General features: G+C 39.2%; 1 protein-coding gene across 1 annotated transcript in view; it reads right to left on the bottom strand.

Annotated features, from left to right (window-relative positions):
- The window catches only part of PLCB4 (phospholipase C beta 4), a 1792792-nt gene that overhangs the window by 593653 nt on the left and 1183958 nt on the right, over window positions 1-15181 (bottom strand). Inside the window, exons 26-27 of the mRNA XM_044056592.1 lie at window positions 13153-13204; window positions 11153-11255 (exon numbers count right to left, since the gene is read on the bottom strand). Coding sequence (XP_043912527.1) covers window positions 11153-11255; window positions 13153-13204 — 155 coding nt within the window. The remainder of the gene's footprint in view (window positions 1-11152; window positions 11256-13152; window positions 13205-15181) is intronic.

Genomic DNA, 15181 nt, shown 5'->3' with positions numbered 1-15181 from the left:
TATTGTCATCCCCTTTGGTAAAAACTCTGTACCCATGAACTACCACATAGCTGGTAGTCTACTTAATGTCGAAAATGTGATAAGAGACTTTGGGACACAGGTGGACAGTAGTCTCTCCTTTGATAATCACATTGCCACAGTAGTCAGGAAATCCTTCTACGTGGCTCATCTCATCACAAAAGGATTCTCATCCAGAAAAAAAGAGGCCATTGTTCCCCTCTACTCATCACTCATTAGAACCATTATAGAGTACAACACTTCTTTTGGTATGTACCTCACAAGACATCTACAACAACTGGAAAGACCACAGAAATACATCACAAAGAGGATTACTGGCCTCAAACAGATGCCCTATGCAGACCGTCTCAAAAAACTACAGCTTTACTCCATTGCATATCGCCTACTCAGGGGCGATCTCTGCCTAACATATAAAGCTATGTCAAACCCAGAGCTGTTGGACATGCTCCACTTAAAGAAATCCCAATCCCTCCGAGCTATACGCTCTAGGGACCTAAACCTTGTCACCACAATAAACAGAACATGCTGGAGGGATAGTTTCCTGTCCCAGAGACTTCCCATACTCTGGAACAGACTACCTATCTATGTCAAACAGAGCTCCTTATTAGCACTCTTCAAGAAAAATCTTGATGATTGAATGGGAAATGGGAAATTCACCCCAGGGATCACTTCTGTGGCTCTGCTCGACAGGGGCACAGGAAAATAATTTTCTTGGGTGGCGAAAGCCAGGGTACATTTTTTGGCTAGGCTTATATAGGCCCGAGGGCCAATAGCCTAGTACCTACCTATGAACCTATGAGCTGTTGAAGTACCATTGAGTGGCCAGACTTTCTATTGGTATATGGTTGGGGACAGCAAACTATAAGAAAAATCAGGCATATTCTGCAAAACTAAAGAAACAGAAACATACCTGGTTTTCCATATATTTCTGCACTGTTCCTCATAAAATCCTGATTTTTTTTAAACATTAAAGAAAAAGAAGAAAAAAAGAAAATTCTCTTTTCTCCATTGCTTCTCCTACACTGCAGTGATATACTGTGCAAGTGTAGGAACACAAGTCCCACACACATTGTGCAGTACATCAGTAAACATGGAAGAAGGACGTGCCCTTCTACAAAGACAGTATTTAAGAAAGGCAAGCAATTTCTTTCTTAAATAATGTAATTTTATTATAGCAATAATCCACTCCTGTCTGTAGGTATACAAGGATTTACCCATGGTTGAGTTTGTTTTATCAAATAAGGATTTTCCCATGGTTGAGTTTGTTTGATCATATAAGGATTTCCCATGGTTGGCTTTGTTTGATCACTTGGGCTTCACCTTCATGATCAAACCACACCAACCGTGAGTAAATCCTGACATACCTATGGACAGTAATGGATTACTGTTTAAGTATTACAACCTGAGTTAAAAAAGTTTCACTGAATGCTATTTTGGTGATTTTATTGCAATGAAATAGCAGCTGGAAAATTAGCAACTCTTTCTTAAAAATACCACCTGACTGTTATAAAAATTTAAAACAGGTAAAAAGACCTGGTAAGTAAATAAATCCTAATTACTGACACTCACATCAGTGATAAATCAAGTCACTACATTAGCTGAAGTAGTTATTTCAGTAATTATTGTTATGACTTACTGAAAGCTTTTTTGAAGAGTAGAAGACAAGATACATGACAAGGTTTATGGAGACCCATAGACACATTCTAGAACAAGCACCAGTTGTTCTGAATTAGGTATTAAGTTTACATAATTGTCACTACGCATATGATTAAATATGATGAGCCTAAGATTGTAAACGTAATGTACATACTTACTTATTAATCCTTTGTTGACTGGGTTAGTACCACTAAACTAGTGACCTCTATTCAGAGGGAGACCTGAGGTACTATTTATTTTACTAGGGGAAATTTGGCCAGCGCTTCATGGAATTGTTTTTGATTGGTGCTGTAGGATCTTTTACATGCATCTCAACTATCACTACCTCAAGCAGAAGGGGCCTCAGTTTAAAGTCTCAACCAAAGGATGAACTACCCAGGAGTAGAGCACTCCTTTATCTTGCAGTGTTAATAACCCATCTACCTTTTGTAGGAATAGAACTCACAGGCTTCTGAACCAAAGGCTAGACCCGTTATGCCACTGATGCTGCATAAAGATTATCCACTCTTGTTTGGCATCTATTTCTCTGAAGTATAAGCCAACACTAAGGGACTCTAGCTAATAAAGTTTGCAGATGACTGCAAACTGGGAGCCATTACTGAATCCCCAAATTATGTGGATATTCTACAAAAGAGCCTTACAGAAACAGATGCCTGGTGCCAGAGCCATGGGCTCAAGCTTAATGCCAAGAAATGTATAGTTATCCCCTTTGCAAAAAAACATGTACGCATGAATTACCACATAGGTGGCAGGACACTAAACATCGAAAGTGTGATGAGAGACTTAGGGACACAAGTGGACAGTGGTCTCACTTTCGATAACCACATCGCCACAACAGTCAGGAAATCATTCTATGTGGCACACCTCATCATTAAGGGCTTTTCATCCAGAAAAAAAGAGGTCATTGTCCCACTGTACTCATCCCTCATTAGACCCATTATAGAGTATAATGCCTCATTTGGTATGTACCTCACAAGACATCTGCAACAGCTGGAAAGGCCACAGAAATACCTCACTAAAAGAATCACAGGCCTAAAGCAGATGCCATATGCTGACCGTCTAAAAAACTCCAGCTATACTCTGTGGCATATTGTCTACTCAGAGGCGATCTCTGCTTAACATATAACGCTATGTCAAACCCTGAGCTGTTGGACACGCTCCACTTAAAGAAATCCCAATCCCTCAGAGCCACACGCTCCAGGGATCTAAACCTTATCATCACAATGAACAAAACATGCTGGAGGGATAGGTTCCTGACCCAGAGACTCCCCATACTCTGGAATAGACTACCCATACATGTCAAGCAGAGCGCCTCATTGACCCTCTTCAAAAGGAACCTTGATGATTGGATGGGAGATAGGAAATTCACCCCGGGGATCATGTCAGTCGCCCTGCTAGACAGGGGCCCAGAGAAGTAAATATTGTGGGAAGAAATTTCCAGGGAATTGTTATGGCTAGGCTTGCATAGGCCTTAGGGCCGATAGCCTAGTACCAACCTATGAACCTAATTGCAATAGCAACAGATTCACTCAAATATATAAATGTATTGTCCTCTTTTATTAGGTACTAACAGCTGTAAAGCAATAAATAAGTAACTTCATTAATGTGATATTTTAATGCATTCTTTCTATGTACTGCAACAAATTCTCCCTCTTTGCAGAGTACATTTCTTGCAAAGGCCTATATGTATACATTTACATGTTGTGGCATGTGTCAGTTTCTTTAAAAATGCACATTTATTCATTATTTCTTGCAGAAAAGCCTACAATGTTAATATACATTTTATGTAGTTCATCTAAAGATGATTTATTTCAAAGTCAGAAGAGGTGATTCAAATGACATACACATTCCAAACTACATTTTATCGGATCCTGTCAGAAATATGGATTACTCCATAGACCTACTCAAACAATTGCTTGCCCTACCATCATTTTAAAAAAAATAAACTAGTATATTCTTTCACAACACAAGCAAACAAAGATCTCCCAACAAGATAAAGCTGGAACTTTCCAATAAAGCCAATATAAAAATAATAGAAAAGATAAGTTCCTTGCAACCATGGCTTAAAAAGAAATTATTTTATTTGCAGCAAAAACAGTAAGCGCTTTCAAACACTAGGTTCTTCATCAGACTGAATAAAACAATAATTAACTAGGAAATTTAAAAGACTGGTGGACCAATCAGAACACATTAAAAATCATCTATGCAAATCCCTAGATTTAAAGACAGGCTTTAAGGAAGCCTTGTTGTTTAAACCAGGTTTCCTATCAGAGAGAAACTTGCAGATCCAATGTAATTCCCTTTCCTCAGTATACTTCACAAAATCACCACCTCTAAGGCCCTTACATGCTGTCTCAATCACTTTAAACTTAAACCAATGTGTGGAACCTGATTCAAAAACATGTTTGGCAAGAGCATTGATCAAGTCCTATCTTCTCATGACATATTTATTTTATGCTCACGAATCTGTTCATACAGCATCCAGAAAGGCTCATCCAGACTCTGCTACACTTTGCTGTGAAGGAAAGGTTAGTTTGCTTTTATTTTTTGTATTACTGTATTGCCTCTCTATATTTTGAATACTGTAGTTTGTTTTCTTTACCTTGTGTTTTGCTTGCATTCTGTTTTAACAGCATATTATAACTTCAAAAGAGACCACAGCTCTCTCTGTTCTGAGTCAGGCAGAATTCTTTCTAGTTGCCCGCCTCTTATGTTAATCTGACCATATATCTCATTTCTCTCTACTTTCACTGGCTTATGTGAGTAATCACAAAATCATCATTTTTGAAATCCCACCCCTTCAATTATTTAAATTTATTGGCCATCCTACAGTATTTCATAGTACCAAAATACAAAAGTGACCACCCCTTTCAATCCATCTTGCTGTTTTAAAAATAGTAACTCTCCACTAAACCTTAACTTTTTAAACAGGTAAAACTCAAGTTACCTACTTTCACATCTAACTTCTCTAGTGCACACTGCAGAGTGCATTCTTTTCAATCTTACCTTTAAGCATCCCTGTGACTAGCACTTTCTCTAATACCTGCTGGAAAGCACTAGGAAGCCTTAAACTCATACAAACACTGAACTCTCCTTGTTAACAAGGAGAAATTAATAGTAGGCACTAAACAGCCTATAATTGCAAAGTACCTTGCTAAGGAAACAGCTCCTATACTTTACAAAGAAAAAAAAGCCCCAAACCAGGCATGTCCAAGGGTCAGCTTCCGGTGATTTCTCCTGTCCACCTGGTGAATCTGGGCACACTGGGGCAATGCAGCAATTGCCTCATGTACACAGACAACCCTCTCCTCCTACCACCCAACACTACAACCTGTGAGAGATGCACTTACATAGCCAAAATGGAAGCAAAGCTCTCTCCACCCAAGATTGTGCTAAACAGTCAAGAGGAGAAGGTTAACACCCACACTACACCTCAAGCAACACATAGCCCTTCTAAACCCGCACCACCAACACCCACATATAGCAACACTAAATCCATATATGCAGAGGCCCTTAACTGTAACCTGCCCAAGCAACAAAGACCTCTGAAGCTGAAACGCAAACAAACACCAGTCACAACCAATGTGTCACATAGTTCGCAACACCAGTGTGCCACCCAGCAACAGCCCCTAAGGCAAGACAATGTACCTAACACTTTAGTCATAGGTGACTCTATAGTCCAGCACACTGATGTCCCTCTCACCAGGTTGAATAAGGAGAAAATTACAGTCAGCTGCCTGTCGGGTGCCAGGATCCGCCACATAATGCATGCACTCAAGTCACTCCACAACAAGTACAAATATGACTCTGTCATTGTCCATGTTGGAGTGAATGACTTGAGATGTACCTCCCTGGACTACATGAAAAGAGACATGGAAGAGCTCTCGGATCATGTGGCCCAGGCAGGTATGACCCTAGCCCTGAGTAGCATCCTGCCTTCGCCCAGAATGATACCACAATATAAGGATAAAATGATTGACTTCAACAATTGGCTAAGCTTATGGTGTCATTCAAAGGGGATCCAGTATCTGTCTGCCTGGGATGACATGACTGACAGACCACGATGCTTTGCCAGAGATGGTCTGCACCTGTCGCCCCTGGGATTCAGGTTACTGGTTAAGGCTCTTGCCACCCCTATAGTGCCTTTTTTAGGCAAACTTCAAAGGACAAAACCACCACCGTAACAGGTACAAGCATGCAAAATCTGAAGGTAATGCTACTCAATGCTAGAAGTCTAAACCTCAAAATGCACTCTCTCGAGGCACTCCTAAAAATGGAGAACATTGATATCTGTGCAGTAACTGAGACCTGGTTCAAGGCTCCAGAGAGCACCCCTCAATACCAGGCTACAACTCTTACCACACTTTTCGGCCACCAAACCAGGACCGAAACACTAAAGGTGGAGGAGTGTCAATATTCACCAAGGATATTCACACCACCAGGCTAGTTGGCCAACACAATGTGTCTGAAATTCTCCAAGTGCAACTAACACTAGGTAAGACTGCAATCCAAATTGTAGCTTGCTACAGATCCCCCACCATACCCCAAGATTCTCACTACACCTTTCTAAACATACTGGAAAATATTAAGATAGAACCAAACACCCTAATACTGGGTGATTTTAACTACCCTGCCATTAACTGGGAAAACTACTCATGTCCCAACACCTTTGCGCACCGGTTCTTGGAATTCATAAATTCCAACGCCCTGGATCAACTAATCCATAGTCCCACCAGGGGCTCCAATATCCTAGACTTGGTCATTACCAACATGGGAAATCAATGCTCCATACCTATGGTCACCCCCTCGTTAGTCAGGTCTGACCATAAGCTAATCACCCTTAACATCCACATCCCACCCCCACCCCCCAGTAAAGAAACCACCATAAAAAACTTCTCCAAAGCCAACTTCATGCTACTCAAGTCAGAAGTGACAAACTTCATGACACCCATGCAGACGGGAACTGAAAGTTCAACTGCTGAATCCTACACTAAGGCACTGTACGAGCACATCCACTCATGCATGAATCATGCCATCCCAAATAGAACCAAAATGCTCTCGTCCAAAAAAAGGAAGCCAATCTGGTGGTCCCCTGCCATAAACAAACTTTACAACAAAAGGAAGAAACTTTTGCAGAAAAGAGGAAAATCCCAGGATGCAAAAAACTCCCTTACTAGCCTCAGTAAGAAACTGAGATGCCTCATAAAATCCTCCAAAGCTAGTTACGAAAATAAAATTGCCAAAGATTCCAAAGACAACCACAAAGCATTCTTTAACTATGTCAAGAATCTAAATGGCAATGCTCAGATCTGCTCTGAGCTAAAACAGAATGGCATTAAATATACTGATCCGAAGGATATTGCCAATATCCTGGCAGATCGATTCAGTGCCAACTTCACCCCCTCTCACCCCCTAAATGGCCCATCTCAATACCGGAAGATTGCCAAATTCCAGTAATAACGGCCACACAGGTACAAAACGCACTCTCTAAAGCTAAGAATACAGCATCCATGGGACCAGATGACATCCCGGGCTGTGTACTACATGAACTACAATATGAACTGGCACCTCACCTAAGTGTCATGTTTAATTATAGCCTCACCTCAGGTTTCATGCCCACTAAGTGGCGCAGAGCTACAGTTATCCCAATCCACAAGGGGGGATCCACCTTGGATCCCGGAAATTACCGTCCCATCAGTCTGACAAGCCTTATCTGCAAGGCCATGGAGCGTATTATCATGGAACTTATAAACAAAGACATTGGCAACCTTCAAACACTGGACCCCACCCAGTTTGGGTTTGTGAAGGGCCGATCTTGTCTCCTGAACCTGATTGACTTCTTTGAATCAGTCTCCAGAGCCATGGACAAGGGTAAGGTGGTCCACACAGCCTATCTAGACCTTGCCAAGGCCTTTGACACCATCCCCCACTCTGGAATCATAGATAAACTTACTAAGTTGGGCATTAATCCCTATGTCACCCAATGGGTTGCTAAATGGTTTACTGATAGAACCCACACTGTAAAAGTAGCCGACTCCAAATCCAGCTCCAGACAAGTGACAAGTGGAGTACCTCAGGGTTCAGTCCTGGGGCCGCTCTTGTTTGGCATCTACTTCTCTGAAGTACAGGTCAACACTAAGGGACTCTGGCTAACAAAGTTTGCAGATGACTGCAAACTGGGAGCCATTATTGAATCCCAAATGATGTGGATACTCTACAAAAGGGCCTTACAGAAACAGATGCTTGGTGCCAGTGCCATGGGCTCAAGCTCAATGCCAAGAAATGTATTGTTATCCCCTTTGGGAAAAACATGTATCCATGAATTACCATATAGGTGGCAGTACACTAAACACAGAAAGTGTGATAAGAGACTTAGGGACACAGGTGGACAGTGGTCTCACCTTCGATAACCACATCGCCAAAACAGTCAGGAAATCCTTCTATGTGGCACACCTCATCATGAAGGGCTTTTCATCCAGGAAAAAAGGAGGTCATTGTCCCACTGTACTCATCCCTCATTAGACCCATTATAGAATACAACGCCCCATTTGGTATGTACCTCTCAAGACATCTGCAACAACTGGAAAGGCCTCAGAAATACCTCACTAAAAGAATCACAGGCCTAAAGCAGATGCCCTACGCTGGCCACCTTAAAAAACTCCAGCTATACTCTGTCGCATATCGTCTACTCAGAGGCGATCTCTGCTTAACATACAAGGCCATGTCAAACCCAGAGCTGCTGGACATGCTACACTTAAAGAAATCCCAATCCCTCAGAGCTACACGCTCCAGGGATCTAAACCTTGTCATCACAACAAACAAAACATGCTAGAGGGATAGGTTCCTGACCCAGAGATTCCCCAGACTCTGGAATAGATTGCCCATACATGTCAAGCAGAGTGCCTCTTTGGACCTCTTCAAGAGGAACCTTGACGATTGGATGGGAGAAAGGAAATTCACCCCAGGGATCACGTCAGTCGCCCTGCTAGACAGGGGTCCAGGAAAGTAAATAATGTGGGAAGAAATAGCCAGGGAATTGTTATGGCTAGGCTTGTATAGGCCCTAGGGCTGATAGCCTAGTACCAACCTATGAACCTATGAACCTATGAACCAATCTGACTTGCCAACATAAAAACTGTCACATGCCACACAAATTGCTAGACAGATAATATTCTGAGTCTTACAATCAGCTGACAATTTAAATACAAATCTTTGCCTGGAAATAGGCTGTATAAAAATATTGGAAACATCAATAGAAGAACAGTGCTTGCAAGATCCACAGGGACGGGTGCCATCTAATCTAAGAGAGACACCTGTTTCTGTCTCAACTGGCTCATAGCCTCAATAACAGAGACGTTGTTTAAGGGACTTCTTGTTCTTATAAGTATAGTGGGGTTTATCATTTCTTATTTCACACAATGGGCATGATGTTAAACAGATAGATCTTATTTGTCTTTTTCTGGAAGTAGTACTTGAAAACAATGTTCTTCTTTTTCAAAAAGATTATTATCTACAAAAAGTTGGTGTAGCTGTGGGCACTTCTTGTGCCAATAGCAACGCCAACATGGTATTGACACAATAGGAAGAGCAGTTTGTTTTCAACTGTCATTTTACTTCTAAGGTGCTTTTTTACAGGAGGTTTGTTGATGATGTGGCTTTGCTATGGGGAGGGACCAAGAAGGAACTGGCAGATTTTATTGAATATTTACTTACACCGACACACTTTCTGAAGTTTACTAGCACTGTATCCCTTTCTGAAATGTTTTTTCTTGATGTACGTGTCTCCAGGGATGTATTGGTCAATTTTTCTACTACTCTTTACAGGAAGCCTTGTAGAAAAAACAATATCTTAAAGTGTGACAGTATGCACCCCTCCCATGTTTTTAAGAACATCATGAAAGCACAAGGGATGAGGATTTCCCAATTAAATAATACACTTGATGTGTTTGACAATGATTTAAATTTATTGTCCTATGATTTTGAATCTAGGGGATACAACATGAAAGAGATTAAAGAGATGAGGCAAGGTGCCAGGTTACAGAGATCTGCTCTAGCACAGCCATATTTTTCAAACACTGCTCCCTTAGAACAACAACGTGAGAATATGAGATCTGCGACCCTCCCGTTGGTATTGCCTTATGCCAGTGATTTTAGGAAGATCAGGCATACGATAGATGCCAACTGGAACATCTTAACTATGGATGCTAGGCTTAGGAATATAGTGGGTAATAAACCCCACTATACTTATAAGAACAAGAAGTCCCCTAAATGATGTCTCTGTTATAGAGACTATGAGCCAGTTGAGACAGAAACAGGTGTCTCTCTTAGATTAGATGGCACCCGTCCCTGTGGATCTTGCAGGCACTGGTCTTCTATTGATGTTTCCGATATTATTATGGATCCTATTTCCAGGCAAAGGTTTTTATTTAAGTTTTCAGCTGATTGTAAGACTAAGAACATTATCTATCCAGCAACCTGTGTGGCATGTGACAGTTTTGATGTTGGCAAGTCGAATAAGATGCTGTATGAATGGATTCATGTGCATAAATATGCCATGAGAAGAGTGGATTTGACCAATGCTCTTGCCAAACATGTTTTTGAATCAGGTTCCACACATTGGTTTAAGTTTCAGGTGATTGAGGCAGTATGTAAGGGCCTTAGAGGTGGTGATTTTGTGAACTATACTGAGGAAAGGGAATTACATTGGATCTGTAAGTTTCTCTCTGATAGGAAACCTGGTTTAAACAGCAAGGTTTCCTTAAAGCCTGTCCTTAAATCTATGGATTTGCATAGATGATTTTTAATATGTTCTGATTGGTCCACCAGTCTTTTAAATTTCCTAGTTAATTGTTGTTTTATTCAGTCTGATGAAGAACCTAGCGTTTGAAAGCGCTTACTGTTTTGCTGAAAATAAAAGAGATTCTTTTTAAGCCGTGGTTGCAAGTAACTTTTCTTTTCTACTGTTTTTAGTATATTCTTTCTTTACTTTAGAAGTCAGACATTTTATACATAACCAATAAGACATTTTAGATACTGACAGCAAATCACAGAAACATATTTAATAAATGATTGATAAAAAACTAATCATAAATTACTTGCTTATTTGCAAATACCCTTAATTCTAAAAGAGGGATCTAAAGAATTGATCAGAGTGAGTACTTCTGTCTCATTTTTCATTTATTTAACAATATTTACTTTCTCTGCACTTTTATTGATGCAGTTACAGTAACCAAAGTTTTTACCTTATAGTCTAATGGAATATTGTGGAAGGTAAAAATGAAGGAAGCAGTAAATAAGGAGTGCTTTTAGCTTCCCAGGTTGGACTATTCAGTATCCAACTGTCTAGCCAAAACGTATTCAACCAATTTAACAACTGCAGCATAATTTTGTATATTTACATATTTTGTTGCTGTACACAGCAGACATCTATGTTCTTTAAATAAAAAGATATGTATTTTTTAATCATGCTGAAATGTACCTGAACAGAACAGGTTGCTGCTATCACACCATCTACAGGAGTTTCTGAGAATGGGTCAAATGTTCTATCAGGGCGTCTCATGAAGTCAGGCTTTAGCAAATACCTGCAAAGGATATGAATTAGTACATTTAGGATTTTATTAAAGAAAAAGCTGCAGGAAACAAAAAAACAGCAAAGCTAATAGCAGTTCTTTATTAGGTGAACTGTAGTTCATTATATACGTACGTCTTTTGGGGAATTTAGGATTTTGTAACATCAGTAATTGATATTTGACCAGACATCCTAAAATCCTCGTAATTACTAAGGAATATTAAAATAGCAGTTGGCTGTTTAGACCTGAAATTCTGTACATATGGTTAATGAAAGCAAAAAGGCATAGAAACAAACTAATGCAAATATTAAAAGTGCTAAACAGGAGCTGTCTTAGGTCAGCTGGTGCCCTAGGCAAAAGGACTCCATGGCACCTCCCCACTACACCACCTGGTGCCCCATCCTGGTTTGCCTACAACAAAACAAATACTGGAAAAGCACCGCTGCTAGAGTGGCGCCCTGGGCAGCCGCCTAGTTGGCCTATTCCTAAGGCCGGCTATGGTGCTAAACATGCTTACACTGGAAGTATATCATGCTACTTCTGTGCATGTGTGTGTGTGTGTGTGTGTGTGTGTGTGTGTGTGTGTGTAAACATGATAAAAGAGTGAATGACACTAAGAAGTGATATTATAAAACTGAGATTGCTTAGATAATTGCTGTGGAGATATGATGGTCAAAACATAAAGAATTATCAAAAAGGGTGCCTAGGTCAAGGATGACAATGTTTTCTTGGAGGGGTGTGTCGTTTGTGTGGTAAGAAGTAGAAATATATTGTTAACCAAACTGAATTATTATATACTACTTTTTTGTCCTTGATAATGTTGTCATTTCACCAATTTTGGCAAAGTTTAACCCTTGATGGAACAATTGTGTATTGGTGAATGAATGAATAACAACACCCAGTTTGTAGTCTGCAAACTTCGATAACCATGGGTCAGGGGTACTGACATGAATGAGAAGTGCCGAATGCCACCAGCAAAATTTTTACTTTTACAAGTAACATCTGCAGCTCTAACTATATAGATTCTGTCAGTCAACCAGTTATCAATTCACCACAGAAAATATTAATTTATATTCAGATTTAGAAGTGCTTCAATAATAGTTACATGGAAAATAGTGTCAAAGGCTTTGGCTAGGTCAAAATATATGTACTCCACAACCACTATCTTCTACCTCAGTGACTTTTTTAAAAGAATTAATGAGGTTTTGGAGGCAGGAGCTGTTTGTGCCAAAGCAAAACTGATTGCAGAGATTTTCAATGTCAGATGAAAAATGATACCTTCCATAGGTTTATACACAATACTTACAGGGGGTGACTGGTCTATAATTTTCTAGGTCTATGATTGGGTCACCCTTGTGTACAATGTTTGACAATGGCTGTTTTCCAGGTTTCAGGAATGCAACCTGTGGAGAGGGCCAGGACCCGGCAGAATACCATGTCATGTATCTGTCATTGCTTGCTAAGACTTTTCTTTAACAGACAGAAATCACAGATTTTTATTCAATAATATTAAATATATGAAAGTATAATGTTACAGTATATGACTAACCATTTTACAATATCCTTTTACAGACACTTTATAGTGAATGGAATCTATGTTTATTTGCTCCTATGTGTTTCCTGCTGTCAGTAAAATATAATGATTAATTAAAACTGCTACAATTCTCAGGTAAAAGAATCAACTAGTATATTGTTTTTTTCTTTAGGAGTCAGACATTTTATACATAAACAATGACAGACTTCAGTTCACAGTGTCATTATGATGATTAAATTCAATACCAAACCTGATTTGCATTCATTTCTTGCAATCTCTTTTTTTTCTTGTTAGGTGTACTTAATTAAATGTGACACAAATTTATTAAAGATCAGGAGCAGGACACTGACATACACAATAAATCATATTACTCACCCGCACGATCCATTATACTCAAATTTTCCCTGATTTAATTGCATCGCCAGATCTGTCAAGAGACAAAATCAAGTTAGCATTCTGCAAAGGGCTTAATAGAATGTCATTATTTTTATGAGACAACATCATAAATAGTGTTAGGACAGCTCTGTTTTATAGTGGAAACTTAGATAAATGTCATTCAAAAGAGTATTATCATTTAGAATATCAAAACTTTTTTTCTGAATGGGTCAGAAGTTCATGAGCAAAAGTGTTACCATTAGACTTTAGGATAAATTGCATTTATGTAACCTCTATCAATAAATTCATGACTTACTTGTTCCAACATTTTAAACAACAAAACTTCAAATGAATATAATGAGCACTTTAGCAAAATTCATGCAAAGTTATCAGCATCATATGTAAGATTACAATACATGTTTTTTCATCTGTCCATGAACGAACCTTGCTAAAGTTACAGGCTTTTAAGTGAGTTCAAACAATTAACTCAGCTATGATTTATCATAGATAACATTACCAATGTATTTGGACTTTGAGTTCCTCACTACATAGTTATTATTTTGGTTGTCTTATAGAACATTTTCAGTTTTTCATCTGTTTTAGAATTTTCACACAAACACCAAAATACATAAATGTTTTCCATAAAAAAATAAAATATCATAGAAAGACAACACTGAAATATTATACTTGTTACATCTGCTAAGTTTTACATTCATTGATCCTAGGCATTACCTGTCCATGTTTTTCCTCACGCTTCTTGCTTGTATTACACTGAATTCTACTTAACAGGTTTTAAGGAATTGTAATACTGGATGTGATTAGGCAGGCGTAGATTAAGAATCTTAGATGGTTACAATGATATGTGCACTATAATTTGTGATATTTTTTATTTATCTTTGCCATTCATTGCTGCAACAGCTGGATCTAAAGGCAGTTGTTTTCCACACTAGTGGACTTTTTGTGTTCTTTAACATGGAAAACGCTCGTGCTACAGGAAGAGTCAAACTTTGCAATAAAATGTTTTCTGTTTGCCAAGGAACCCTTGATGGCCTGTGTCTTACAAATGCTTCTCATTTGATTAACTTAGGAAACAGATACTTAAAAGAAATCTAAAATTAACTTTTTCCAGGCTCACTGTAAAACTGTAAATGACTTTGCAAGTGCAACACAACATCTTTGGCATACATACTGAATACATTCTTTTCTATTCTTCCAGTATATTAATGGAGTTAAACTGCAACTTTTCACTTGTCATCGAAGTGCTAACATTTGTTTACTCTGCATTGTTACACTTTACTGATTTCTTACATTGGATGTGATTTTCATATATCCCAACAAATTTCACGAGTTATTACTAAAGGATATTAAATATCTCCAAATATGATGCAAGTATAGCTAAGATGGAATTTTTTCTTCTGAAATGTATGAGGAAAGCATGGAAAAGAAAGGAAAGGTATATGTCAGGTCATATAGACATAAGTGCTATAAAAAACAGGTTTAGTTTTTCACCTGATGAAAGCTTACTCATTCAGATAATACAATGAAATAGCTTTACCTGAAAAACATCTGCACTGTTTTGTAGAGCAGACTAGCAGAACAGTCATTCTACAGTAGGAAGAAGGTATCAGCTGGGAAACACCGCTATGCTGTCTGGTGACTATATATACTATAGGTTCATAGGTTGGTACTAGGCTATCAGCCCTAGGGCCTATACAAGCCTAGCCATAACAATTCCCTGGCTATTTCTTCCCACAGTATTTACTTCCCTGGACCCCTGTCTAGCAGGGTGACTGACGTGATCCCTGGGGTCAATTTCCTATCTCTCATCTAATCATCAAGGTTCCTTTTGAAGAGGGCCAAAGAAGCGCTCTGCTTGACATGTATGGGCAGTCTGTTCTAGAGTCTGGGGAGTCTCCGGGTCAGGAACCTATCCCTCCAGCATGTTTTGTTCATTATAATGACAAGGTTTATATCCCTGGAGCGTGTATCTCTGAGGGATTGGGATTTTTTTAAGTGTAGCATGTCCATC

This window comes from Protopterus annectens, chromosome 1.part2 (assembly GCF_019279795.1).
Source record: "Protopterus annectens isolate FY-2018-M chromosome 1.part2, PAN1.0, whole genome shotgun sequence".
In the NCBI taxonomy this organism is placed as follows: Eukaryota; Metazoa; Chordata; order Ceratodontiformes; family Protopteridae; genus Protopterus; species Protopterus annectens.
The sequence above is the reverse complement of the archived record's forward strand: the minus strand, read 5'-3'. Positions and strand labels throughout refer to the sequence as shown.